Consider the following 25361-nt stretch of genomic DNA (forward strand, 5'->3'; position numbering starts at 1 on the left):
CAGATATTAGTTTCTGGGGGTTGTTTCAGGGAGAAGTGATGTTTTTTAAAGAGGTGTTTTGGTGCTTTTGTCCTCTTTAGGTTCCACACTTTAGGAAATACTGTGCATGTTTTAGCATCAACAAGTGTAGATATCACATATTTGAACAAAACAGTAAATTGATTTGGTGCAATCATCCACTAACACATAACGTATTTTCAACATAACAAACGTTTTTTCATATATTCTTATTCTGCACCAGCAATGGTATACTTCTAAAGGGGGAGTACACACTAAATTGATAGTTTTGATGGTCTCGATCTGGCCACACCCCAGCAACTGATGCCATATCAGGTGTTTTCCATCAGGTAGGTGGGTGGAGTTAAAATGCCTGCATTATTGCCCTGAACTGAAGGTGTGGCCAGATGTGCACAAAGAGTTGTCAGCAGACCACTTTAAAGTTGCATTGGAAGTAGGTGAGAGAGTGACCTATTCTGTCTGTCTCATGTCTTCTTCTGACCCAAAGTTTTCTCTCTAAAAGATGCCACATAAAAGCCTATTAACCCTTAATTCTTAACACTGCTCAGATTTGTTTTTGTTTGTGCAAGCAGCATTCACAGAAACATTCATTTTAGTATACATTTTAACTGGTTGCACATTTCTGCATTAGAGTTAAGTGCTACAAGTTAATGCTTTTTATATATTTATCTTTGGTTCATTTGCATGATTATGATAGAAGGTGAAACCATCGTGCACACTGAAATAGTCCAGCCTCCTTTATGTTAGGTTAACTTATCATGATATGATATTGAAGAGCATGAGCACACATGCTGCCTGACACATAAAGTGACACCATTAAATCAACTGTGGTGTCATGAATAAGGTGACCATGTTTAGACGACATCGTTCCTCTCTGCACAGCATCCATTATTATATTTTATTAATTATGCATATTAATTATGCATATTGTTCACAAAGGATGAGAACAATATGCATTAGACGAAGAGACGCTGCACATCAGAAACCTGCAATCTGGCTGAATGTGCAGTCCCTGAACTGTATAATTTGCATGCTTGCAGTGAGAAAGTTCCATTACGATATCCCTGAAATGCAGCTGGTAATTTTGTCTTTGCGGTTTCCCTGTTGTTTTCCTTTGTTTTATGAGCTTTTAAACTTCCCATCTGTTGAACTGTTCGTGGGCGAGGTCCCACATGTCTTGTTTCAGCATGTGTTTACTCGTTTGTTCGCCGTGTTCAGACCATTGTATACATTTGTTGCACTTAGTTTGAGTTATTTAAAAAAAAAAGGTAAAGATGGATGTTTTCGTAATTATTGCCAATGAACCATACTAATGTTTTATGAAATAGAGCTTTTAATACATGATAATAACATCACTCAGTGTAGCATTCCATATGATGCTATGTTATTTTTAATAACGGTTTCAAGCTTTGCCCTCATACTTAAGCTGATTGAAGGATGATATACATTATATATCATCTTCTTCTGCATCCTTGATGCTAATGCTAATACTGATACCCCTCTTCACCCCCACCCTCCTCTCTCTCTCTCTCTCTCTCTGAACCTCTGCAGTACTTAACTGATGATTTAAATTACTCTGACCTCTATGATTACTCTGAGGGAGCCATAGACACCGTTCCAACTGACGAGTATTCTGAACCACAGGTAAATGAAAAAGGGACACGAAAAAATATGTGTAATGTCTCTGTTTGTCCATCGTGTCTCTCAGTTTTGTCAGCGTCTCAGTGTTTATGTTTATGTGCACACTAATGCTCCAGTTACTGGCTGTAATCTGCCTGACAATAATATGTCCTACAAAATTTCCATTTGTGTCTTCAAATTTATCATAGATTCTGGGAAAATAGTCATATGCTGAGAGCTGATTATGTTTTCTCGGATTGTGACGTTATATGACGGCAGGGGACACACAGCGTGTGAGTGTTGGATGTGCATACAAACATACTCAGCGTCAGTCCTTTTTGTGTCTGTTTTATGACGCTGCTGCTTTCTCTCACTGGGAATGCCGACGTCTTTTTTGTGTGTATGTGTTTTTGCATTTTAGCATGTCTTAGCACAGTTTCTGTACATTATGAGCATTATTGTATTTCACATTTTGGAAAATGCTTTATTTTATTTATATCCCAGATTAATAACTATATACAGTCTGTCCCAAAACAGCTCCTGTGTCATATGAAAGGCTCAGTCCTCAACTGTTGTACAACACCGTTTCCCCCCCGACTGTCATGTAATCTAAATGTAGCATTAATACAGCCAGCATTCCAATTTCAACCTTTGTAGTTGGTGTACATGGTGACCATGTGAAAGGACACCATGCAAATCAACTACTGCACATGGGTTGCTGCGGGAAAGTGGAGCACACATGCTGTGACAGTTGGGACGGTAAAGACAAAAGTTGCAGGGCTGTGCCTTTAAAATCGTTTTCCACTTTTGAATGTTCCATCTTTGTCTTGGTGTTCCTTGTCGCCACAAGCTCTTCCAGAGAAAGAAACGTAGTGTCTCCATGAAAAAGAAGAGGACCAGAAAGTCCCTCAGTAAAACTAAGTTCAAGCCATTAAGGTTCTTGGCTTCCAAAAAATCACCAGCTAAAAAGTTTCCCGCTAAGAAGAAACGACAGATGCCTGGCTACCAGGCCACAGCGCCGGCACTACACAGAGGCAATTATGGGGTAAACGTCCATGATCAGACAAGACCAAATCCCATCAAGATCTTCCTTTGCTGAATTCTAAAGGGAAAATCTTTGATGGCCGACCTGTAAACCCCTTACCTCCTTTAGTAGTAGAAGTAGTACAGTCTGTAGCTTGAAAGGAGCCCTAGCAAATAACCTTGGTTTGAGCCTTTGTTTTAACCCTTGCTTTATTCTTCTTTCCTTTTTTCAACATGACTCAGCTAAACAATGTAGAAGATTACAATACAGACATTGACTACGAAACTATAGATGATACTCATACTCAGTCCCCCTATGCCACGAGTGGACCCTACGAGGTAATTTTTCATTCTCATCTACTTTAAACAAGCAGTGTGGGTGTTTTGGGAAATGTGATCAAGGAAGGTTTTCCCAAGGAAGCAGCTGGTATGAAATGACAAAGACACAACCGTTCTAGTGAATCGATGTGTCTTTTGACTTGCTGAGAATTTGATCAATTTGAAAGCTACAACCCACTTGGCCTCTTGGCCTATGGCACATGCATGCATGCTGAAAAAGCAATGTGGTGGACACTGAGGAGGTCACTTGCAGCCTAATGTTAACATTCAGTCTTGGCCTAGGCTGCAGTTTATGTTAGTTTGCAGCATGTGAACAAGTAAATATTAGTGTTTGATTGTTCACAACAGTTACTTAATCACAATGAGGCTAACAGGGAGGATCATACAAGCACTGAGAGATGAACTGTTTCTGACATGCATTCGGTTCCGTATGTTAAAAACTGAAAAGAAAAACAAAAGAAACGTGTGGCTTTGACATACTGTATACTGTGGCACTTCAACTAATAGAAGCCACTCAGGCTTTTAGTGATGGAGCTTGTGTCTCTTTGATGGAGCCAAACATATGTTTGGCCAGAATTGTTGCCTCAGTCACAACAACAGCTTGTCTGCATTTATTTCCCACACAAAGAGTGAAGAGTTGGCAAGACTTGCAGCTTTATCCAGGATTAGAAGAAGCTGATGATGACATAGTGTCTTTCAGTCAAGGCCACTTATAGTAAATGATAATGGAGATTAGTAGTTGATCACTATATACATCCCGTTGTCCATCACATGAGCTTGGTTCTGATCACTAGTTCTACCAAACGCCTCTAAAAGAACTATGATCTTCTCACAGCCAGCTATGAACATGCATTGCCTATTTCAGTGTTTGACAGAGTGGACGTAATTATCCAGGCAGCTTTAAAAAAAATAATTTTGTAAAATTGGAACGGGAATGCTGCCAGTGATTTTGATATAATTGCATCCATTCTGTTGCTCTATTATGCAAAATCTACAGGGAGTTAAATAATAAGCATTTGTGCCAAATACAGAGTGCACCAAGGAAACTCACAAACATGTTCCATTGAAATTAATTTGCCCACCAACAAATTTCAATTTGACTTTCTCTTCGTCATGATGCACTCTGTAAACATCAAATCACTTGTAGTAGCTGTGCACATATTATGTGCACAGCTACTACAAGTGATTTGATGTTTTTGCACATTGAAGCTGCTGCTATTTTGGACGTGTATTTCAGTCTTTCGTTGCTGTGTGTGTGTGTGTCAGTACACAGTAGCACAGTAGACAAAAGCTGAAATAAAATCACGTCTGTGCTAATATGTATAAATTACAAACTTTACATTTTCAGACTCGGTCACATGGTAACACTTGATGTACTCATTTGTCTTCAAATATAATTATTAACATGATTTAGTGCATATTTTGTGTCAGATAAAACAAATATTCACATTACAATTGCACATTAGTCTCTAAACACCAATCTTCTGAGATCAAGTGTTACCATTTTTTGTTCTGAAAAATAAGCCAAATTAATTTGCAGTCTGCTTTATTGACTTTACACTGTTTACCTCAATTGCTTGACTAACATCTTTATCTCTTCGGTTGTTCACCAATGCTTCCCCCCATCTTTGCTTGGGTAACTCCTGAAAGGCTGCTGCGGAGGAGGATGTTGTCGGTGATTATGTCACCGATGCCGCTCCCGTTGCTCCGGAGCCTACCACTGTCCCAGAAACAGTGGACATCTCGGACACTGGTGCGGAAGCATATGACTTTAAGGAATATGACCTAAAGGAGTATGACTTGGGCGAGGTTGACAACAAGTTGTATGATTACGGGGCGTATGATGATGAGTATGGCACGGCCTCATCCAAGCCCACGGCGGTCTACGAGGATGAGGTGGGGCCCGGGGTCGCTGCTGAAACTGACGTTTCTGAGAGCGCCGTAAGTATCGCACCCTGACCTGCCGACGGAGGGTGTGTGCATGAAAAAGCTCGAAATCAGAGGCTCGCTCTGTCTTCCAGTGCACGTCTTACGTAGTTTGTTGCTTGTCATGGGATACATGTCAGTTGTGATGAAGGGATTACTGCATGCTTGGTGTAAACAGATTACTTCTTGAATTAGTTTTTTTTTTTTTTTTTCTGGCTAACTATACAGTGTGTGCAAAAGTACAAAAACAACTGTTTTCTTCGGACAGTTTTTAGTCAGTTTCTGCTTGCCCCAAACTGCACCTCACAAAAACATACCCATCAAACTCAACATCAAAATTTGCATCTCTCAGCCATTTTAACTACATGACATAACCCTCACTTTATGTAACTCAAAGGCACCTACATTATATCTATACAATGCATTTTTTTTAATTGTCTTTTATATCCAAACTTTAAAAGTTAAAGGTGCATTATGTAATAAATCTAAAGCAACTGGCCATAAAATCCTCCTAATAGGTCACAGAGACTCAGGAATAATGTTCATATAACAAACTGAACTCACCAACAACAACAGTACAGCCAAAATATTTGCATTCAAAAAATATTTTGCAGACTGTAAATCATGTTTTGAAATCATGTTGTGGCATGTGGCGCCACCTACCGCCGTCTACCAATCATTGCAGTCCGTAGAGTCTCAGCTGCCGAGCAACCACGGGTTGCCAGTTACATCAAAAAACGAAACCTAAAAGACCTCGGTATTTTAAATTTGAATGTAGTAACCACTTTTGGCCACATTCTTACATATGGCACCTTTAAGACTCACAGCTCAAGTTTGTCATCTCAGAATGACTTTGTTTTTATCTTTTAAACAATTGACCTATCCGTCAAAACATCATCAAACATTTTTTGTGCCTGTGTGCCTTTGGGAATTGTTACATTTAACTGCTCCTCTATGAAAAAAGAATCCATCCCACATTCTCCTCTCCCAAAGCACACATCCACACACAAGACGGATGAACTCATTCACTGCCGCTAATGAAACCACAGGTGTGCTTCGCTATTTACTTTAAATGTTATCGTTCACAGTGTTGCACAAACAATAGAGAAGGAGACACTTGAACGTGAAAGTGTTCATTACAAGGCAATAATTCTCATTACCCTTCTCTTCATAAAGTTATCTGGTTGACAGTAACAACCCGTTGATGTGACGTGTCACCTTTAGCCGCCCTGCACAATGACAGTATTATGACAGCACTGCTCCATTTCAAGCACACAGAGCGGAAGGTTTCCATTCCTGCTCAATGTCACTAACATTTTTTGCCTGTTTTTTGTTTGTTTTTATTTCGTGACTCACATCGTGTACTGTATCTCTCCACTGCCTTTTCCGCCTCTGACATAGCTGCAGTAGTCACAGCTCTGTATTCGATATTCACTGATTGATTGATTGAGTTAAATGTGTTCGAAGCACCTGGCTGAACCCCCTCCCCTGTTGTCACCATTACTCATCACTGCCATTCAGTGAACTGTGAACTTGAACTGCTGTGTGAAGAATGCCACCTCTGTACTTCCCTTGTAACTACAGATTGCTGGAGTCGAAGGAGCCCTCGGCCAGAAGGGAGAGAAGGGCGATCCGGCTGTGATTGAACCTGTAAGGACCAAAAAAGATTATTCTGATATAATTATCATGGTAGTTTGTTGTTGTTCCTGTTCTTTATTATGTTTTTTCTCTTCTTATTATTGCTGATATTTGCCAAATTGCAGTGAGCCAGCATGCATCCTTAAAATTGAACCCAGGCGTCATTAATTCGAGTATTTACACAAAGTATTGAGTATTTTTTTTTTTTTTTTTAATTTTTTATGTGAAAAAGCACAGGCGTTCCTGATCACATTTATTGTGACTGTGAACCAGCATGGACCATGAAAGTGAGGCAGCTAATGGCACTGAGCCATGAATCACTTAATTATTTACACAAACTTTTTTCCCTGACCATGATCTGTCAAAAAATCAGCCATCAAAAGTGCCCAGGTGTTGTTTATATCAATGTATGTGTGTAATGAACTGTATGCGTCACACATGTGCTTTTTCTCCACTCACATATCAAAATGCCTGGTGGTCAAACACACACACACAAAAAGCCTGATTCGTCGTTGACTCCTCCAGAGCTTCTGCTGCACGGGACAGTATTCATGGTGTGACCTGATGTGTTTGTTTTTTAAAGGGCATGCTGATTGAAGGACCACCAGGACCTCACGGCCCAGCTGTGAGTATACTGGTTTATCTCCCACAGTGTAGTAAACCATTGTACTCTGGAAATAAACGAGCCGCCGTGCTGCTGATGATAGTTGTGTACTGACTTAGCCTCGTCTTTTCAGGGTCTCCCAGGTCCCTCTGGCCTACAAGGACCCCCAGGCGTTGCTGGAGATTCTGGTGAGAGGGTAAGTTATCGTTCATGTTTTACGTTTAAACTGGACTATTTCATTTTGTCCACACATAGAAAACTTACATTTGGTGAAGAGATGTCATATTCCCATATGAGTATTAGTGAGTCATATTAGTACTTAATACTACCTCTCTACCTCTTTTGTTTACTTATACATATACCCAAGTAACTAAGTATACTGTAAATTAACATCTAACAAGGTATTTACTGTATTCATAGGTTAACCTGTCAAGTTAAACGAAAGAGCAACGTATCATCTGTGTCTCTGCTGCTCCATGAAAAGCCTCTTCAGTTACTTTTTACTAAAGTAATATATAATAATAAAATCTGATAATGAATGCTTAAGCTATGCAGGAAACCCAGAAACTGCTTTTTGTTTGCGTAAATCATACGGTTCGATTATACTAACATGCTGCATCACAGCCAGTATGACCAGCCAGTAATTCAGTGCGTGTGTAAAATAAGTGCGTGTGCTTCATTTCAATCTATATGTATCACATTAAATCCTATACTGCTACTGTTAAGAGCCAAACAGTGTAACCACCACGGCAGATATAATTATAATAATAAACAGCTATAACGTTAGCAACAAGATGTATGCTTTAAATGATACAGTGAAACTGAACTAGGTGTAAAAAATGTCGTCAAATTAGAAATATCCACTTTTTAACACTTTACTTTCTGCACTCTCTGCAACACTATTTCTCCATCTCTTCCTACACACACACAGACGCACACACAAACTAGAATTCATGGAAAGGGATGTTGGTTTTGGACTGTAGACATAGCGTGGATTGCAGATGAACAAGCTCAGTCTATGTGTGCTGGAGGAGGAGCAGAACATATTAATGACTCAAACGAACAGCACACCTCCAGCATTTAGTGTCCCAGCTGTGTGGTGTGTACTATACCTATGTATAGGGGGGGAGGGCTGTGTTTGTGCTTCCTTCCACATTACTGCCACTGTTAACACCATAGGAGCTTAGCACAGAAACAAGTTCACTTTTCGCTGCATCTGGACGCATGCGTTTTTTTTATGTTTCATCACTGATTTCCAAGAAAAGATCCACACCAGTGTAGTACTGTGACACTATTTACATCTGGGTTGAATTTTATCTTGAAAGTGCACATGCTGGATGTGTTACAAAGCCAACAGAAAGCCACATATGTTATTTATTTGGCTCTCTGATCTAGTGAAATTCCAAAATTTAGATAAGATCAAACATATTACATACAATATAGTACTAGCAGCAATCTGACATTTCTTTATAAGTCAGATGAAAACATAATCACTTTATTTATTTTTTCTTTTCTTCCCTGTGTCAGAGTTCATCTAATATTTGATGCTCATTGAATGACTCTGTGTCTCTTTGGGTTGCAGGGTCCTCCCGGTCGTGCTGGACTGTCTGGTGCTGATGGTTTACCAGGGCCTCCTGGTACCATGCTAATGTTGCCAGTAAGTGTTCAGAATAGAATGATGTACTTTTAAAAACCAGGCCAACGTCTGCTGTATTTACTAGAGATAACAAGCGATTTGTTTGTGTGCATTCAACAGTTCCGTTTTGGCGGAGATGGTGAGAAGGGTCCAGTGGTGTCAGCCCAGGAAGCCCAAGCCCAGGCCATCCTCTCCCAGGCCAGAGTAAGTAGACAAGGACATTAAACAAACCCCCACCCCTGCTCAGCTGCCTACACACACACAGCTGTAAGGAGGGGACGGATAAGGGGGACAGCATTTTAGTGTAGAGGGGAGGGGGCCCACACTGTGTTTATTTGGCCTTTTGAGGCTAAAATGAGACATGCCGAGCAGGCTGAAGAGCAGCGACATAAAAACAAAAGTCCACTTTGAACAGATGGATAGGAGAGACTGTTAAAAATACTCCAGGGGCTTTTGACCTGTGGGTGGCCTGAACTGACAGGTGGAGGAAGTGTCTCTGGGCCTGTGTGAGATGATCTGGGCTGTAGGAAGAACAAAAAAAAAGAGTAAATGTGAACCGAGTATTTAAAGAATCTGTTGGGTTCTACACCACAATGAACCAAGAGATGTGGGATCACTAAACACACCAGGTAGAGGAAGTTCACGGTGTGGAAATGAACCACAAGCATCATACGTTCCAATGTGTGTTTTGTTCATAAAGACATTTAAATACACAATTAACAGTTTCCAATTCGTTTTTTAATAACGTCTTTGGCCATATCCTCTAGCCGTAATTTGGATTTGGTATGTAATCAGATACACAGCACATAACAGTTAGAATGATCATGAATAATTACTTTATGTGCAGTGAAAGTGATGACACCAAAGACTGATTTATGTCTCTCACGTACTCCTGCTCAAATATTCATCACAAATCAAGGACAAAAACTCAGCAGATGATATGGAAATGCAAAGAGAAAAACCAACAAAAGGGGCTTCTTTTTTTTTTCTTTTTCGACTGAATGGAACCTGACCTTGTTCTTGTCTGTGTCTGTGTCTGACCTGCAGCTGGCTATGAGGGGATCCCCTGGGCCGATGGGTTTGACAGGAAGATCAGGACCAGTGGTGAGTCTCTCCTTTGTCATTTTTACCACGTATGTGTGTTGTCAAGTCAACCTTGTTTGCATTTAATAATTAGAAAAAGGTTGCCATACATTGACATTATTCATTAATGAATTAAGCTTTTTTTTTCCTGGGATATGTATAAAAAATCTGCAACCACAACACTGTTCCATCAGCACCTGGTGGCTCAGTGACCACACTGCCTGCCTGGAAGGTGCTATCAGCTGCCAAGAAAATTTCATTTTGCCCCCCCCCCCCCCCCCCCCCTCTCTCTCTTGGGCTTGTTGATACATGATCCCCTATGTATCTGCTGCAGGAAAAGGCACAAAGCACGACTCAGTTTCAGATTTGTAGCCTAAAGGGCCAAGAATATTGATCTGAAATGACATGGCAATCGTCGGAACTGTGGAAGGGAAGTTGTGGCTTTTGTCTGCCACAAATGTACCTTTTTTTTAAAATGATCTAAGTAGATGTTTGAAAGTCAGCTTTTCAGACACTAAGGCTATTTTACGACACTAAACGTCAATGTGAAACTGCCAAATTACGAGCTTTCAATCCCGGTTTGTCTGCAGACAGATTACAGTACAGAGTATTCCCAACATTTCTGCCTGCACCAACAATTTGGGATTGCAGTTTTAGACTTAAATATATGCTAAAAGACACCCAAGTCTGGTTGTGTTCTTGAATTTGATGGTTTTTTTAGGCTTGTAGCTTGAAGTATTTATGTCAGATGCACTAATAATAATATATTGAAGAAAAAGGTGTTGAATTTATAAATTGTTATCTTTGTTGTAATTGCTGTATTGTGATCAAACTGTCAATTGTCTTCCTTGCTAATTCTTAGCAAAGGAATGTGGGGAATCATTTTTCCTCAGAGAACATGCATGAAGAATGTGCATAATTAGCTAAACATCGCCATCTGCTGTTTTCTTCTCTTTACTTTTACTCATCTGTCTTGTTGCAACTGCATTTGTCACAAGGTGAAGGAAGCTAAACTGTATGTGGTCTCTCTCTTTAGGGTCTGCCTGGTAGTCCTGGACTAAAAGGTGAAGGTGGAGACCATGGCCCTCAGGTGAGAAACCACTGATGCTACTACTGATACACAACAATGTTATTCATCTGCTGCTATCGGCCACATCCCAGGTTATTAGTCTGTCAGTCAGTAAGTGGATTTTGTGTCCGTGCAGGGTCCTCGTGGCATCCAGGGGCCTCCAGGACAAATCGGCAAAGCTGGCAAGAGGGTGAGTGAACTCAGTGACCTGCAACACTCTGTGTTCTGTGCAGCGTGTGTACTCACATGCCTCCGTGTTTGTTGTTGTGTGGTTGTTTGCACTTGTGGCCGCTGCTCCAAAGCTGAGAGGCTTATTTCCAGGTTAAACTAACAATAGAGTGAAATGTGCTTAAAGGACCTGCGCTGTCTCCAGTCCTCGGATCAATAGCCGCACTGTTAATCTGTCTGAAAATGCTAAAATGGGAAAATGGTTATGGGCAGCAATAAGTGTCACTTTGCAGAGCCAATACGATTGTAAGTAATATAAAATAACAAGTCAATGGCGACCAAGCTTGATGCGTCATGCCTTTGTTGTCAGTCATTATTTGGTCAAATGTTACCAGCCCGTGCAATGGATACAATTTCCCATGATTCACTTTGTTTTGTCATTTCATATAATCCTTATGTAGCAGCCAAGAAAATAAAATTACGATCGCTGCAAGAGGCATATCAGATTTGCCTGCTACTTTTCAGTTGTTTCAGTACTAATCCTCCGATATTGTGAATTTCCAACACCTCACCCAGTGACGTCCATCAGTGACTTGTGTTACAACAATATTTTCTGCTCTACTGTTTCACAATGTTTGCCGCTTTATGCTGCGTATGTTTATTTAATTCGTTTTTATTACTGATAAGCCTTTGCACAATCTAACAAACCAGCTGGACCCCAGCAGGAGCGGCTTTCTTCGGAATCAATAAAATCCTGGCGCAGTGTACAGCGATGCATTAGAATCTCACTATTTGATAAAACTGTCACATCTAAAGTAACGTGGTGGACAACAACGTATGCAGCAGAAAGCACATAATAAAAGTGGGAGGAAACTGTAAACTGTAAACTGTAAAATATAACATGCATAGATTTGATAGAATTTAAAATTAAAACCTATCATGTTAAAATGTTTGTTTTTAAGGGTCGCGCTGGAGCTGACGGTGCCCGGGGGATGCCTGGAGAGTCAGGCTCTAAGGTACTAAATGCCAGCACACTGTCTTTTATGTCAATATAGCTAATTGCATATATGAGGTGTTGTCATTTGCAGACTATGATGAGTAGCATACTGGGATACTGTGTTGTATGGTGACATACTCTGCTCTGCATTGTCACAGGGTGACCGAGGCTTTGACGGACTCCCTGGTCTGCCTGGTGAAAAGGGACACAGGGTGAGCACAGTGTGGTGGAAGTCACTAGTTCAATTTGTCAATTTGTTACACTGACAAGTAAAAACTGTTTATGTTTATGTAGTAAGTCACAGAACTGGCATCAAAACAAACCGTCCTAGTTATGGTTGGTTATCTTTTTAGCTGGCAACAGATTCTTATGTATTAGCTGCAGTAAAAGCTTAGTAACCTGTTAAACATCAGTGGGATGAGTGAATAACTTCAGTGAAATGAGTGAAATAATTGAATGATGAAAGTTGAGTTTGTCTAATTCTGCTAATGCACCCGCAGTAATCAGACTATGTCATACAGTTGCACTGAAGCCAAGTTTGTAGAATGAAATACATTTTCAGATGTAAACGCACACAGTGACTGTACTAGCACTACTAACTATTTCTGTAGGTTTGAGTGATGCAATAATACAACAGGAAGAATGTCCACACGAGTAGTGGTGACGTTTTTTTTTTTAGATGTGTATTAAATCCTTGATAGTTGGCTATGTTTTAAATGATCCTGAATCCTTCTCACATCTTCTCATTTTGTCTCTTTTATTCCCATTTCTCATCTCAGGGGGAGCATGGGCCAATGGGACCATTAGGATCTCCTGGAGAGGATGGACAGAGAGTGAGAACTTCCTCTTTTTTACTTTTACTACTCCTTTTTTTTTTTTTTTACTGACATTTAATTATTATTATTATTATATATGTATTTTTTTTATCACTAAGCTGAAGTGACCCACCAATATATTCAGTGACATGAGCTGTGGTCAAACACCTCAGGCCCGTAGGCTGCAGCAGCTGGGTGGATCTGAGGAGGAGGAGAATTTGTGTTTAACCTTTTCCTCCCCCTGCAACTAACTACACCCCACCCCCATATCCACAACAAGGCTGTGATTATATTTTATCAATGTTTTTTTTTTCATTTTGGTGGACATTCAGCCCCAAACAATAAGCCTTTTAAGAGCCTATGATTAATGAATTAGTGAATGTGTTTGGTTTAAACTAGAGAGCAGTCTAACATCTCATGTCCACTTCAGGAGATTTTTCTCTGATTGTTATCTTGTGGCTCCCTCAGGGCGAAGACGGAGAGGTCGGGCCCCGAGGATTATCTGGAGAGAGTGTAAGGCTTGTTTGTTGTTGGTGTTATTTCATCATGCTTTCCCGTTCATATGGGATTTCCAACAAGCTGCAAAATGACCATCTTTAATCTTTCGATCTCTCTTTGACATAACTGACCACCAGAGGAAAGGGGCAGGACTGCCTGACAAAAATTGTTTCATCACTGTCATGAATAAAATTATTGAAGTGCATTTTAATTCGTTGCTTCTCCCTCTTAACAGGGTCCAAGAGGTTTGCTGGGACCTCGTGGTTCTCCAGGACCCCCTGGATCTCCTGTATGTAGCGTTATCCCTTTTTCTTTACATCACATTTATAAGGTATACATGTGTCTTATCTGATCTCCCTCTCTCTCTCTCAGGGTGTTGCTGGAGTTGATGGGCCTCATGGTCCTAAAGGAAACATGGTATGGACAATTTATCTGTAAAAACATCAGAAGTGTTACTGCAGAACTGAGTTGTGCGCAGCTGTGTGTGTGTACACTTGGACACACACAGTTTACATTGGTGAAGTTTACATTTGTTCAGACCCATTTAGGAGGCACAGCTGTGAGATTAAAGGTTACTCCTTGGTTTAGAGGAGGTGAGAAGAAGTGTGGCCACTTGAAAGGAAGCCGAGGATTAAGAGCTGAAGTTTGGTGTTGGTTTTTTTGCTGCCAACTTATAATCGTCATACAAGATAAATATTGTTAAAGGCAAAATTGTTGATTTAGGGGCACAGATCTAATCACAGCCCCATATTTAATGCTTATTTGTTGTTTTATCTTATTCGTAATCCTCTTCTCAATCTAATAACCTCCAAAAGTGTTTTCCTACAGGTGATTCACAAATGATTTAATGACATAGCGCTTGCTAACATTTTGACGAGAGATCAGTCGGGACAAAGTGGGATGTATTGTTTTCACTGGTTAAAGTAAAAATGAAACAAAATGAAAAACTTCAGGGCAGCATCTAATCATTATTTTCATAACCGCTTTGTCCATAAACAACATCAAAATAGTTATACGATTAATATAGTAATTTAATAAACGATTGATTGAATTGTTTCTGCCCTAAAAAACACACAACATGAAAAAGTGCTTCAGAAAAAGGCCACATACGAGAGCTTCACCCTCGGCCTGTATACATCTGTTACAATCAAGGTCTTCCCACCACAGCTTCAGTGCAATTTGATCCCAAAAAAGGATGAACATGACTTTTTTAAATGTCCCTCTCAGGATTTTTCATGAGAGATTCTTTTTTTGGTCTGATGTTACATCCTCAGAAATCCAAACTTGCAAGAGACAGACCCATTAATCTCTCTCACGGGCAGTTCTCTTTCTACAATAGAAACCAACTACAGACATGTCACTGCGTAATGAAACCCAACACAAAGCTCAGTCAATTTGTAGAAAGACGAGGAAGCATCGTACATATTTAACTTGTTAGTATAACCACTTAAACAATCCAGGGATGAATTCATCTTCTTCAGTGTTCTAACTGAAACTGATGCTAACATGCACTGCTACTTTATAATGTCTGATTATTGGTAAAAAAAAGCTTATTTTCCTTAATTTCACTAAGTAATTTGGTCAGCATTACTTATTATCTTACATTTTGGTCCCATTCTGAACCGTGCACAGCAGATAAAAGAGCATTTAAGTGCCAAGGTAATTTACACTGTTGCTGGGCAGACAGCTGGATAGAGTCCACCTGGTTGTTCACAGTGACACTGATGTGTGCAGTTTGGGGGTTGGGGATGTTTGGGACAGAGGATTACTCACTCTGGGACTAGGGTTTGGTGTCTAGTTTTTGACAGAATCTATGCTTTTTCAGGGACCACAAGGAGAGCCAGGCCCACCTGGGCAGCAAGGAACCCCAGGAACACAGGTAAATAAAGGCAATCGTACACAGTCCTACACACCGTGATGAACACGGAGCATGCAGATGCACTTGATGTGACACACTGGTGTAAATGCATTTAAAACAAGCTCCACACACACACACACACACACACACACACACACACACACACGGAAAAGCAGATTTAGTTTCTATCCACTCTTTGTGAGCAGAGGTTGATTTGAGCAATGCGATGCTCATTTTAAAGTCTTTATTTTCACAGCAGGGTGTAAAGCCATTTACTGCCGCATGTAACAGACAGTGCTGTGTTTTTAAAATGACATTTTAAGGCAGAAAATTAGAAACATATTGTCTTTATTCTGCATTTTTAAAATGTGCTGTTTTCTCAGTGCCCACCTTTTCTCTCTTGTCCATTTAGCTCTCACTCGACACAAAATACACAAGCGTGTGTGTGCACACATCTTTTTTTTTTTCAGGGGGGTTTTCCTTGGGAGAGGGGAATTTTTTTTGGGGTTGATCCATTTGAAAGCATCTTATTCATGTCGGCGGAATTCCTGCAAAGCTGCCACACGTGTTGGAGCAAGTTCCAGTGCCTCAAATTACACTGCAACACACACACATTACACATGTGCACACATAAGATAGCCACCGAGACATGAATGCACAGAAAATGCGCACAAATATTTTAGTGTATGCATTTCCACAAGCATTCCAGGTGATAATATGTCTTCTGAACCATCTCAACATGTACAAGCCTAACATTTCTTCACCAGCTATAATGTATACACACACACATATATATATACATTTATTTATTTATTTATTTTATATATGTCTATGCAGTATATATACAGAAATTGGTTTGTGTGTGTGTGTGCGTATTGTAGTTATATTTCAGCTCTAATGTATATGTGTGTGTCTCCTCCTCACAGGGTCTTCCTGGACCTCAAGGCCCTATTGGACCACCTGGAGAAAAAGTGCGTTCCTATTCCTTTGTCTTTTATATGAATTTAGACTTGTGCATGGCAGACTTTTGCTGTTGGAATTGTATTTGATTAAAACCACTTTATTAGCCATGAACGAGTGTTACAGTAAAAGTCAAAAGGTGCTTTATGTTCAGTTTCCTGCCGACACTGATACAGAGCACTGCTGTCGTCTAGTCAAAAGATATTAAAGACGTTATTTGTTTGTGCCCTCTGATGTCTGACCTTGTTTGTGGTCTTCTTTATCTCATGCAGGGACCTCTGGGCAGGTCGGGGTTGGCGGGATTACCTGGAGCTGATGGGCCTCCTGTGCGTGTTCTTATCACCTGTATATATTATACATACATATAGTATATCAGTTTGACATGAACACAAATGACACCACTTCACTTCTGTAACATCCAAACCTTGGACCATTGTCGTTTCTTAGGCTTTTAAAGAAGTAGTTCCCACACTTTCATATTCATAGGAATTTGCTGTTTTATCACCATCAAGCTATTAACACCAAAGCAGGTTGAGACCAATCACTGAGCATATCAGTGTATACAGTAGATGTGAGCTTTGTACCGACCATCAATACATTAGTTTCAAAAATATGACACAGTAAACAGTAGTAGTGTCAGTGAATATTATTATCATAGTATATTATCATTTATCCAGGTCATAGCTATGCAAAAAACATTGAATCAGTAGCAACTGGACTTGAAAACTGCAAGTTGTTTTCGCTTCTGTTCAAGTTTAGTCAAGCAAACTACAAGTCCAGGTCCTACTTATTAAATGTTTTTTGGATCACTTAAAAAAAAAACAAAAAAAAAACACAAGTTTAGATTGAGCTGTAGATATTTGGAAGAAGATAAAACAAGGCAGCTGCACCGTTAAGGATCTCTAAAGGCAAATGACTTCTTCTCCAGCTCAACTATTACAGGCTGTAGCCTGAACCTGGGCACAGTCCACAATTGGATTGATCACAATGGCCAATATATAGTGAGAGAGGAGGTCAACACATATCTGTGTTCTAAAAAACAAAGTGGAACAATGAATGTCACTGCTCAGAGGAAGTCCAAACGATGAGCAGATTAATACAGTTTTCAGTATTCCTTCTCTGGTTTTTCACAACATTAAAGTGCAAACCCTTGTTAAGAAACAACATTCCTGAACAAAAATTAAGCTTCTGTGTTTTTCAGTGTGAATTTTAAAAACACTCATTAGGCTCAGTAAGTTTCTTTTGTGGTAACCAAACAGTCAAGTCATTCCTTTTAATCACATATTAAAGGAACAACAAAGAAGCCTCTTTTATATTCTATACACAATAACACTAGTTTATTTTGTGTTCATTATTTTTCATTTACATGAAACCACCATTAACCCCTTTCTGAATTGTTATTTTACAGGGTCATCCTGGTAAAGAGGGGCCAGCTGGAGAGAAAGGAGCACAAGTAGGTGGATTTAATGTGTACTGTGGTGAAAAGACGACACTGCAGTATTGTCGTTCAGTTACAAAACTAAAGTCGCTGGGAATTGTTCAGATGAAATGTAGTTGTTTATTTATTTATTTCCCTTGATAAAATTAAAACTATTCTGAAGCTTTATGATGCTTGCATTTTTTATTTACCTATTCGTTTATTTTTTGCTTCTGGGGCAAGTAGGTGTTTCATTTAGAAAACAACAGCAGCAGCAGCAGAAATAATAGCACTTATTTATTGTAAGAACAATAATGAATAGGTGCACAAAAGTGGATAATTCAAGTATATGTTTTCCTTGTGTCTCGTGACCACTGTGATTAAATATGTTGTAATATTGTTGTGCTTCTGTCACATATGAGTGCCAATATTTAACATTACATTAGGATTAATGAGCATTTTTGTACATACTTGCACGTTGCAAATGTCATGGAGACAATGTTAAAATAAAAAAATACTTTTTGAGGAGGCACACAAATCTACATTATAGCTGCCTGCACTAAAATAACTAATGAATACCAGTAATTAGCTATTAAAGACCAGCTATTGATGATTAAATAAACAAACTCTGGTTTCTTTTCTACAGGGTTCATCAGGCCCACAGGGTCCTATTGGTTATCCTGGCCCTCGTGGTGTGAAGGTACGGTTTGTGTTTGACTATCCAGATATTTTAACCAGTTAAGGGGGTTGAGACGCTTTTCTTTCATTCTGCTGTACATAACTGTGCTGTATTTCTCTCATGATTGTACTGTCTCCTGTTCAACAGGGAGCTGATGGTGTCCGTGGTCTGAAGGGGTCAAAGGGAGAGAAGGTACACACATCATTTCTGACCTTACCACCATGTAGCGTGAGCAAGTGAGCAGCCAATTATATTATATAGTGTATTAATGGAGTAGATTTAGGAGATAATACGTGATTAAATCAGGCTAAATTAAAGTGGGGTTCATTTCTGTCAGAGACAGAAAAGACAGTTTCATATCACTGTCCATATAACCAAGGCACACTTCATGTTTTCTGGTTGAAACCGAGCTTTGTCAAGAGGGTGAAGAGGGCAAAATAAAGTTTGGGTATACTTGATATGTATTCACGTCTCAGTCGTTCTGTCTGACTCTGTGGCTTCTCTATCTTTTGTTTTTAAAATCTTTTGAGTTGAAGAGACCGACAGGAAGCACCATGCAGAGGTCATTCGATAGTAATCTTCAGTGGAGGCTGAGACTTCCGTGGAGTGACCCTCTATGCGTTTTTGAAGTTTGTGAAACTGCGATGATCAAGACCGGTTTCAAAGAACACTGCACTTGATCTCAAGTGCTTTTGAAGTGTTGCCGTGTCGCTGTGTAGGATTTAATCCGAGCTGCTTTTTTAGTATGCCTGACATTTATTTAAGATGACCGATACACGTATACTGCTTCATAAAATCAATTAGGAGACTTGAGGTGCATTGTTCTTTCTGCAGTGACAGGTATTCATATCAGTTTTTTTATTGAATTATTTATAGAAAGAGGCTCAAAAGCCAAAACCTTGAGGAGAAAGGGCTTGTTATGAATAAAGGATGCGCTTTACCTCAGGTGTCGTGCGAATGTGTGTGCGTGTGAGTGTGCGTGTGTGCGTGTGTTTCAACTTACAAGAAACAGATGCACTCACTGTTGCATTATGCATCAGATATTGTTGAAAACATGGACAGGTGACAGACTGGAAACACAAAGTGTCAAAGAAAAAAAAAAAGAGGAATCCTGGGCGGAAGTGCACAATGGCTTTCAGCATTCTTATGATTATGTTTACCAGAGCTATACGTTTGGATTTACATCTTTAATGTCATTTTTATTGATCTGAATTCAGTGTGCTGTTTATATTTGTAAAAAAAAAAGAGAGAGAGAAAGAAAGAAATCCTGGCATTGGTGCATTTTTTGTTTTGTTTTTTAGTTTACTGCTTCGTTATTTCCTAACAAAGCTTGCTGGTGCTGAATGTAGAGTGAGGTTTCTGACTTGAGCCACTGTCCTTCATGTTTTAGGTGTTTCCCTGCTCAAACACACCTGATTCATAGAAATGGGTTGTTATCAGGCTTCAGCAGAGCTTACTGATGAGCTGCCCATTTGAATCAGGTGTGTTTGAGCAGGGAAACACCTAAAACATGCAGGACAGTGACTCCCCAGGACCAGGAGTGAGAAACCCTGCTTTAAGCAAAGTGTGCTTACACATACGGTTCCACTTTTTGACCAGCAGAGAGCAGCATTGATCCTGTAGTTCACAGGGGCAGTCACCTTTTTTTTTTTTTTTTTTTTTTAAGATGTTCACTAAATACAAGAAATTAGATTTAACAATTTATTTCTCCCAGTGAACTTAAGAGTCAACAAATCATTTAAAAGACACAATAATGAAATGCACAAACAATCACTGGGCAACTTTTTTGTCTCATTTTAGGGTGAGGACGGTTTCCCAGGTTTCAAGGGAGACATGGGAATCAAAGGAGACCGGGTGAGTCTCCTCACTGAAATAACATCAAATGTCACATACATATGCATGGCAGCAGTTACTTAATGAGAAGGTGCTTTCTGCTCGGGCAACAGGGAGAGCTCGGCATGCTGGGGCCCCGAGGAGAAGATGGTCCTGAAGGTCCTAAAGGTCGATCAGGACCCAACGGAGAAGCAGGGCCCCTCGGGTCTGCTGGGGAAAAGGTAATCTTCTTTTTGTTTTATACATAGGTAAAGTTCTTGTGTAAAGTGCTGTCATTAGAGTGCAATCATCATTCTGGGTTGTAAAATTACGGAGTCAATGAGCAACAACTGCTGCAGAGTAATGTTGTCTTCAGGGCATATTACTATTCCTTAGAGTTGTGAAGATATGTACAATGTTCTTTCAGATGTTTGGCTAATAGTTTTTTTTATTATAGTCCCACAATTGCTAGTTTAATAAAACCATTTCCTGTCAACATTTTACAGAGATATCTAGGCCTCTTGAAATGTTTAACTTTGCATTCACAGTTTGCCAATGTGGTATTGATAGACTGCACTTAAAGCATTCCACTTCAGGGACAGTGTCTTTTTTATAACACTTAAATGTCTGTTTAAGTTTGGAAGATGGATATTTCTCAGTTGTAAGTACCTGTATGTTGATGTCCAATGAAGGCCATCACAGATAAATCATACATTGCTGATCTTAAGCAGCTAAATGGAACTCAGCCATCATTAATTTGATTAATGATACCAGTGCATTATATGAATATCTTTCCTGGTAAAAAAAAAAAGGCCTATACAGACACAAATATAGACCTGTTGGACTTGTGTCTTCTTGACTGTGACTGTCATTAGCTAATCGTTTATAGAAAGCATTTGTTTAACCCCTAGGCTATTTCACACACCAGGGGAAGTAAAACCTCCCTCATTGGTTGTGAATAGTGTGTGCTGTGGTTTGTAATATTTAATCTGTTTTCAAACACAGTCGAGTTATTTCGCACCCTGAGATAAGTGTTGATTGAAGCCATTAGCTGGGGAATATTGTATTAAAATGATGTTTTTTGTACAAAGATATACAATGTTTATAGCCATAGTTCCTGCTGAGGCTCAGTGGCTTGTACTTTATAAATAAAGACGATAAGGGGACACTCCTGGTGTCTGGTTTATCCCAGATTTAAGAAACACCGCTATTTGTCAGTATCACAGCAGTTATGTTTGTGCAATAACGCCAAGTCTTTTTAAAGAATTTAAAGGTAACACAGTTGTATCTGTTGGAACAATACATCCAAAACAAGATAAATGTTTTAAAAACTGTTTTGACAAATTCATTCTAAACAAGAACTCTGGTCCATATCCTTTACTATCTGTACAGTCCACTTTCTGATGATAAAGTCTGACATTCAACATGATTCAAGAGCGCATTATTAGTGAACTTATTTGCTAACAATTTAGTTTGTACTAGTTATATTCATGATACTCATCAATCCACCAACCTACAGTAATTTGATTTCCCAATGTTTCCATCTCCACATGGCATTCACAATGGTGCATTTCTGATAAGCGATGGTTTATCTAATAAACGATAACTATAAAATAGTTATTGATGCACCTTTATCCAGCAGAGAATTTCCATCCCCTATAGTCATACATTTATAAATTGCCAAGTAATAATCAATATTATTTAACCAGTTTAATTATTTAACCAGTCCAGCATTTCTGCTATCTGCCACTTCCTGCGACTCTCAATGCATAATTTGCAGGAAAAGTTTGGGTTTTAGTCGTTTCATCCTGATTAATTTTAGCAACTTTTATCAGCGCCCAACACTCCTGCTCTTATCTTCCCTTACATGTTTGTGCTTTAATGGGAAAAGGCCATAAAACCACCAAGGATGTTTGAAAACCAAACGTTGTTTGTTGCTAAAATGGTTTCTCCTGTGTTGACATGTATTTTGTTTGTGTTTCACAGGGTAAACTTGGTGTCCCAGGATTGCCAGGATATCCAGGAAGACAAGGACCAAAGGTGAGAACATGCATACTGGTCTCTTCTATCAATAGAATAAAATATATATATATATATATTTATATATTTTCTAAAATCTGTTAGCAGTTACCAATTTTGGCACAATTTACACAAAGGGTTCTAAGTACATAAGAGGTGTTTTTCAAATTCTTTGTGGTTGTAAGGCTGTTCATTATTACTCATAATATCAAAACATAGTGAGGAGATATTGAGAGATTGTGTTATTTTATAGAGACAATAGCTCAGTAGACTTGTCGTGATATGTTGAATTTGGAGGTTACTGATTTAAATCTTACTCAATGCCCTTAATGCAACATGTGGTGAAGTGCTCTGCAGTAGGTAAGTGATTTTGTTTACCCATCATCAGTTTGTCTGATGTCATTTGGTCTTGTGTTTTCAGGAGTGTTGTGCTTGACATTTTAATTTAAAATGTATTTGGGTGTTTGAATGCTTTGTCTTTGGAAGGCAGGGGTTGTTATTACGATATGACAACTTCAAAGACACATTATATACGGTGTATAACCTCTAAACATTTGCTGAATTAAACAGTTTAATTTAGCTCGAAGTAGTGTTGGGGTTGGGATTAAATGACAAAACTAATGCTTAATTGTATGATGTTTACATATGGCGTTTACTGTGTGAAAGTAGCTGGAGGTGACGCCGTAGTGTAGATAATCACTGGGATGAACGGTCATTATCATGCACACTCTGACCCACTGAGCCGCTCAATTCCCGCCATATCTCCCTCTTTCTATTGACAGGGCTCACGTGGTTTCAATGGGTTCCCTGGAGCCAACGGAGAGAAGGGAGCCAGGGTAAGAAACACAAATGCACACAAACACACACACAGTGACTGTCAACACACACTCACATTACCCAACAAAATGCATTTCTATTATAAAGGACAAAACAAAAGATATAATTTATGTTGGAACTGATATTGAATTGAAATGGTTTAAAATGTAAAGTTAATTGCATTGTTAATAGAATATAATGTTACTTTACTAGATAATGCTCCCTGCTTAAATCAACCTCTTTTGTCATCAAATCCAATGTTGCCTCATATCAACTCATAACCAGATACATTTTAGGACCGTATTTACTGGCAGACTGTTTCCATCTACTTTAGACGTGATTGACTTAGAGAGAGCACACTTTACTGTATTATTATGTGAACTTTGGTACTTGTTAAGTTGTTAAACTGTTATTGATTTGTATTGACTGGAGTTCAGCAGTGACATACAGTTTATCTTTAGACTGATTAAAATTAGATGTGGTGTCCTGAATAGTAATGACATAGGGGGAAGCGTGGCAGTTTGTGTTTGTGTCTGACATATTGACATAATTTCTGCCTCGTTTATCAAACAGGGCATTGCAGGTAAAGCTGGTCCAAGAGGGCAAAGAGGCCCAACGGTATGTATATTTATAATCCATGCATCTGAATGATATCGATGACGAATACAAAAAAGTCATGTAGGTTTTGTTTCTGACTCTTGTTTTATGTTTTTTTGTAGGGTCCTCGTGGTGGTAGAGGAGCCAGAGGTCCAACAGGAAAACCAGGACCCAAGGTACTAAAATACAACAGCAACTTTATCAGGCAATGTTATTCAGGAAAAAAATCAACTGATGATGTGTTGTTGTTTGTTTCAGGGCACATCAGGCAACGATGGTCCTCCAGGCCCACCTGGGGAGAGAGTAAGTCCATAACACACTGAGACGCACATGATTGTTATGCATGTGAATACAAACAAGGGATAAGGCTTTTAATCAGATTCTTGATTGTATTAGCACAAAACAGTCAGACCACCTTCACTGTGATGTTGAACTTGAGTTGATAGTCACTGAAGAAGATGGCGGTGTTGTCATTTGTTTTGTGTTCGATGATTCAGCACACGGAGTCTTTTTCAAACAAACAGCCATATTTCTATTCTTTCCCTTTGCCGTCAGTCCTCAGAGCTTTAATGAAATGCATTTCCCAGTTGCTGTGTTTTGAGCGAGCGTAGGATCAGACTAAGTGGAATCATCCACAATTAGATGTATAGTATTTCCTTCTGTGCAGTGCGGTGGCCCAGGGTGGCTCACTCAGTGGCAAAATTAGCACTGTCGCTTTGTCACAGCAAAAGCCTTCCAGCAGTGGCACCTTATTTAAAACCCTTTAGGTCTTAGATTAGCGCAGGTGTTGTAGTTCAATTTCATTAAAATAAATGAATGAATAAATAAGTAAAAATAAATAAATTAAAAAAAGTCAAGAGGTCATGAAACAAAATAGGCAGCATGTAATCAGTTTGCATTAATACAAAAGGAAGAGAAGTGGATTTTATTACAGTTCCTGTCCTCTGTTGGAAAGAACACATAACAAGAATAAAAGAGTGTTACCAAAAGCTGTGTGTGATAGTACTTATTTAGCAAGGTTTAACTCCAAGATTCTTACTGACACTAATTTACAAAGCACTGCTCTGGTTACTGTTTCAGTAGTTGCTCCTAAATCTTGATTTGTAAAAATGCAATGTCAGATGTGAGCAACTTGCTGGATTTAACTATCAAGTCTTCTTTACCTGCAGACCTTTAGTTTTCCACAGCATTAGTATATCACATAATTTAATGTTAAATCTCCCTAAATTCCAAACCTCAATGTCAATGCAACATTCAGAAATGTTGTTGCATACAAACATATTTCAGTGTAACGTCTATTGAGAAGCTATTGAGTAACAACTACTCACAGTTTTCGCCCTGTGTTGCAGGCTCTCATTGTTAGTGGCTGAATTTTTGGCTTTTTAATCGCCTTATTTTTCACTTGTGTTCTATAATTCTGTCACTCACAACCTAATAGCCGTTGTGTATTTGTAGAGTACAGTCTTTAAACTTTAAACTACCAACCAGTTTTGTTTTGGTGAGGAACTTACTTGACATTTTCCAATAAGGGAGATTAGAATATGATAAAAGGTTCCTGGGGCTTTTGATATCAAACACAAGGAAAACACGTCAAGTAATTCCACATTTGCTGGCTTATATATTGCTTTATTACAGCCCCTTTGCCCTGTTATATTGACCTTTGGATTCGAATGGGGGCTGACCTTATTTTACAGGCAGTTTATTCGCTTCCTCTGAAGTCTCTCTAAGTTAACAAGGCTTGAAATATTCCCCTTCACAAAATATAACCC

At 39.2% G+C, this 25361-nt stretch overlaps 1 protein-coding gene across 2 annotated transcripts in view; it reads left to right on the forward strand.

Annotated features, from left to right (window-relative positions):
• The window catches only part of col11a1a (collagen, type XI, alpha 1a), a gene marked incomplete at both ends in the record, with an annotated part of 72284 nt that overhangs the window by 15029 nt on the left and 31894 nt on the right, over positions 1-25361 (forward strand). The window contains 30 exons of one of the 2 annotated variants that reach the window (XM_083901934.1): positions 1570-1662; positions 2905-3000; positions 4651-4941; positions 6511-6576; positions 7148-7189; positions 7302-7364; positions 8751-8825; positions 8925-9008; positions 9852-9908; positions 10924-10977; positions 11093-11146; positions 12087-12140; positions 12280-12333; positions 12901-12954; positions 13405-13449; positions 13670-13723; positions 13807-13851; positions 15260-15313; positions 16219-16263; positions 16525-16578; positions 17661-17705; positions 18316-18369; positions 18496-18540; positions 20149-20202; positions 20295-20402; positions 22147-22200; positions 22962-23015; positions 23569-23613; positions 23715-23768; positions 23851-23895. In XM_083901934.1, the coding sequence (XP_083758060.1) occupies positions 1570-1662; positions 2905-3000; positions 4651-4941; positions 6511-6576; positions 7148-7189; positions 7302-7364; positions 8751-8825; positions 8925-9008; positions 9852-9908; positions 10924-10977; positions 11093-11146; positions 12087-12140; positions 12280-12333; positions 12901-12954; positions 13405-13449; positions 13670-13723; positions 13807-13851; positions 15260-15313; positions 16219-16263; positions 16525-16578; positions 17661-17705; positions 18316-18369; positions 18496-18540; positions 20149-20202; positions 20295-20402; positions 22147-22200; positions 22962-23015; positions 23569-23613; positions 23715-23768; positions 23851-23895 (1992 nt within the window). The remainder of the gene's footprint in view (positions 1-1569; positions 1663-2904; positions 3001-4650; positions 4942-6510; positions 6577-7147; positions 7190-7301; positions 7365-8750; positions 8826-8924; positions 9009-9851; positions 9909-10923; positions 10978-11092; positions 11147-12086; positions 12141-12279; positions 12334-12900; positions 12955-13404; positions 13450-13669; positions 13724-13806; positions 13852-15259; positions 15314-16218; positions 16264-16524; positions 16579-17660; positions 17706-18315; positions 18370-18495; positions 18541-20148; positions 20203-20294; positions 20403-22146; positions 22201-22961; positions 23016-23568; positions 23614-23714; positions 23769-23850; positions 23896-25361) is intronic. The other variant, XM_083901935.1, reaches the window with a different exon arrangement.

Source organism: Microchirus variegatus (assembly GCF_963457635.1).
Source record: "Microchirus variegatus genome assembly, chromosome: 15".
In the NCBI taxonomy this organism is placed as follows: domain Eukaryota; kingdom Metazoa; phylum Chordata; class Actinopteri; order Pleuronectiformes; family Soleidae; genus Microchirus; species Microchirus variegatus.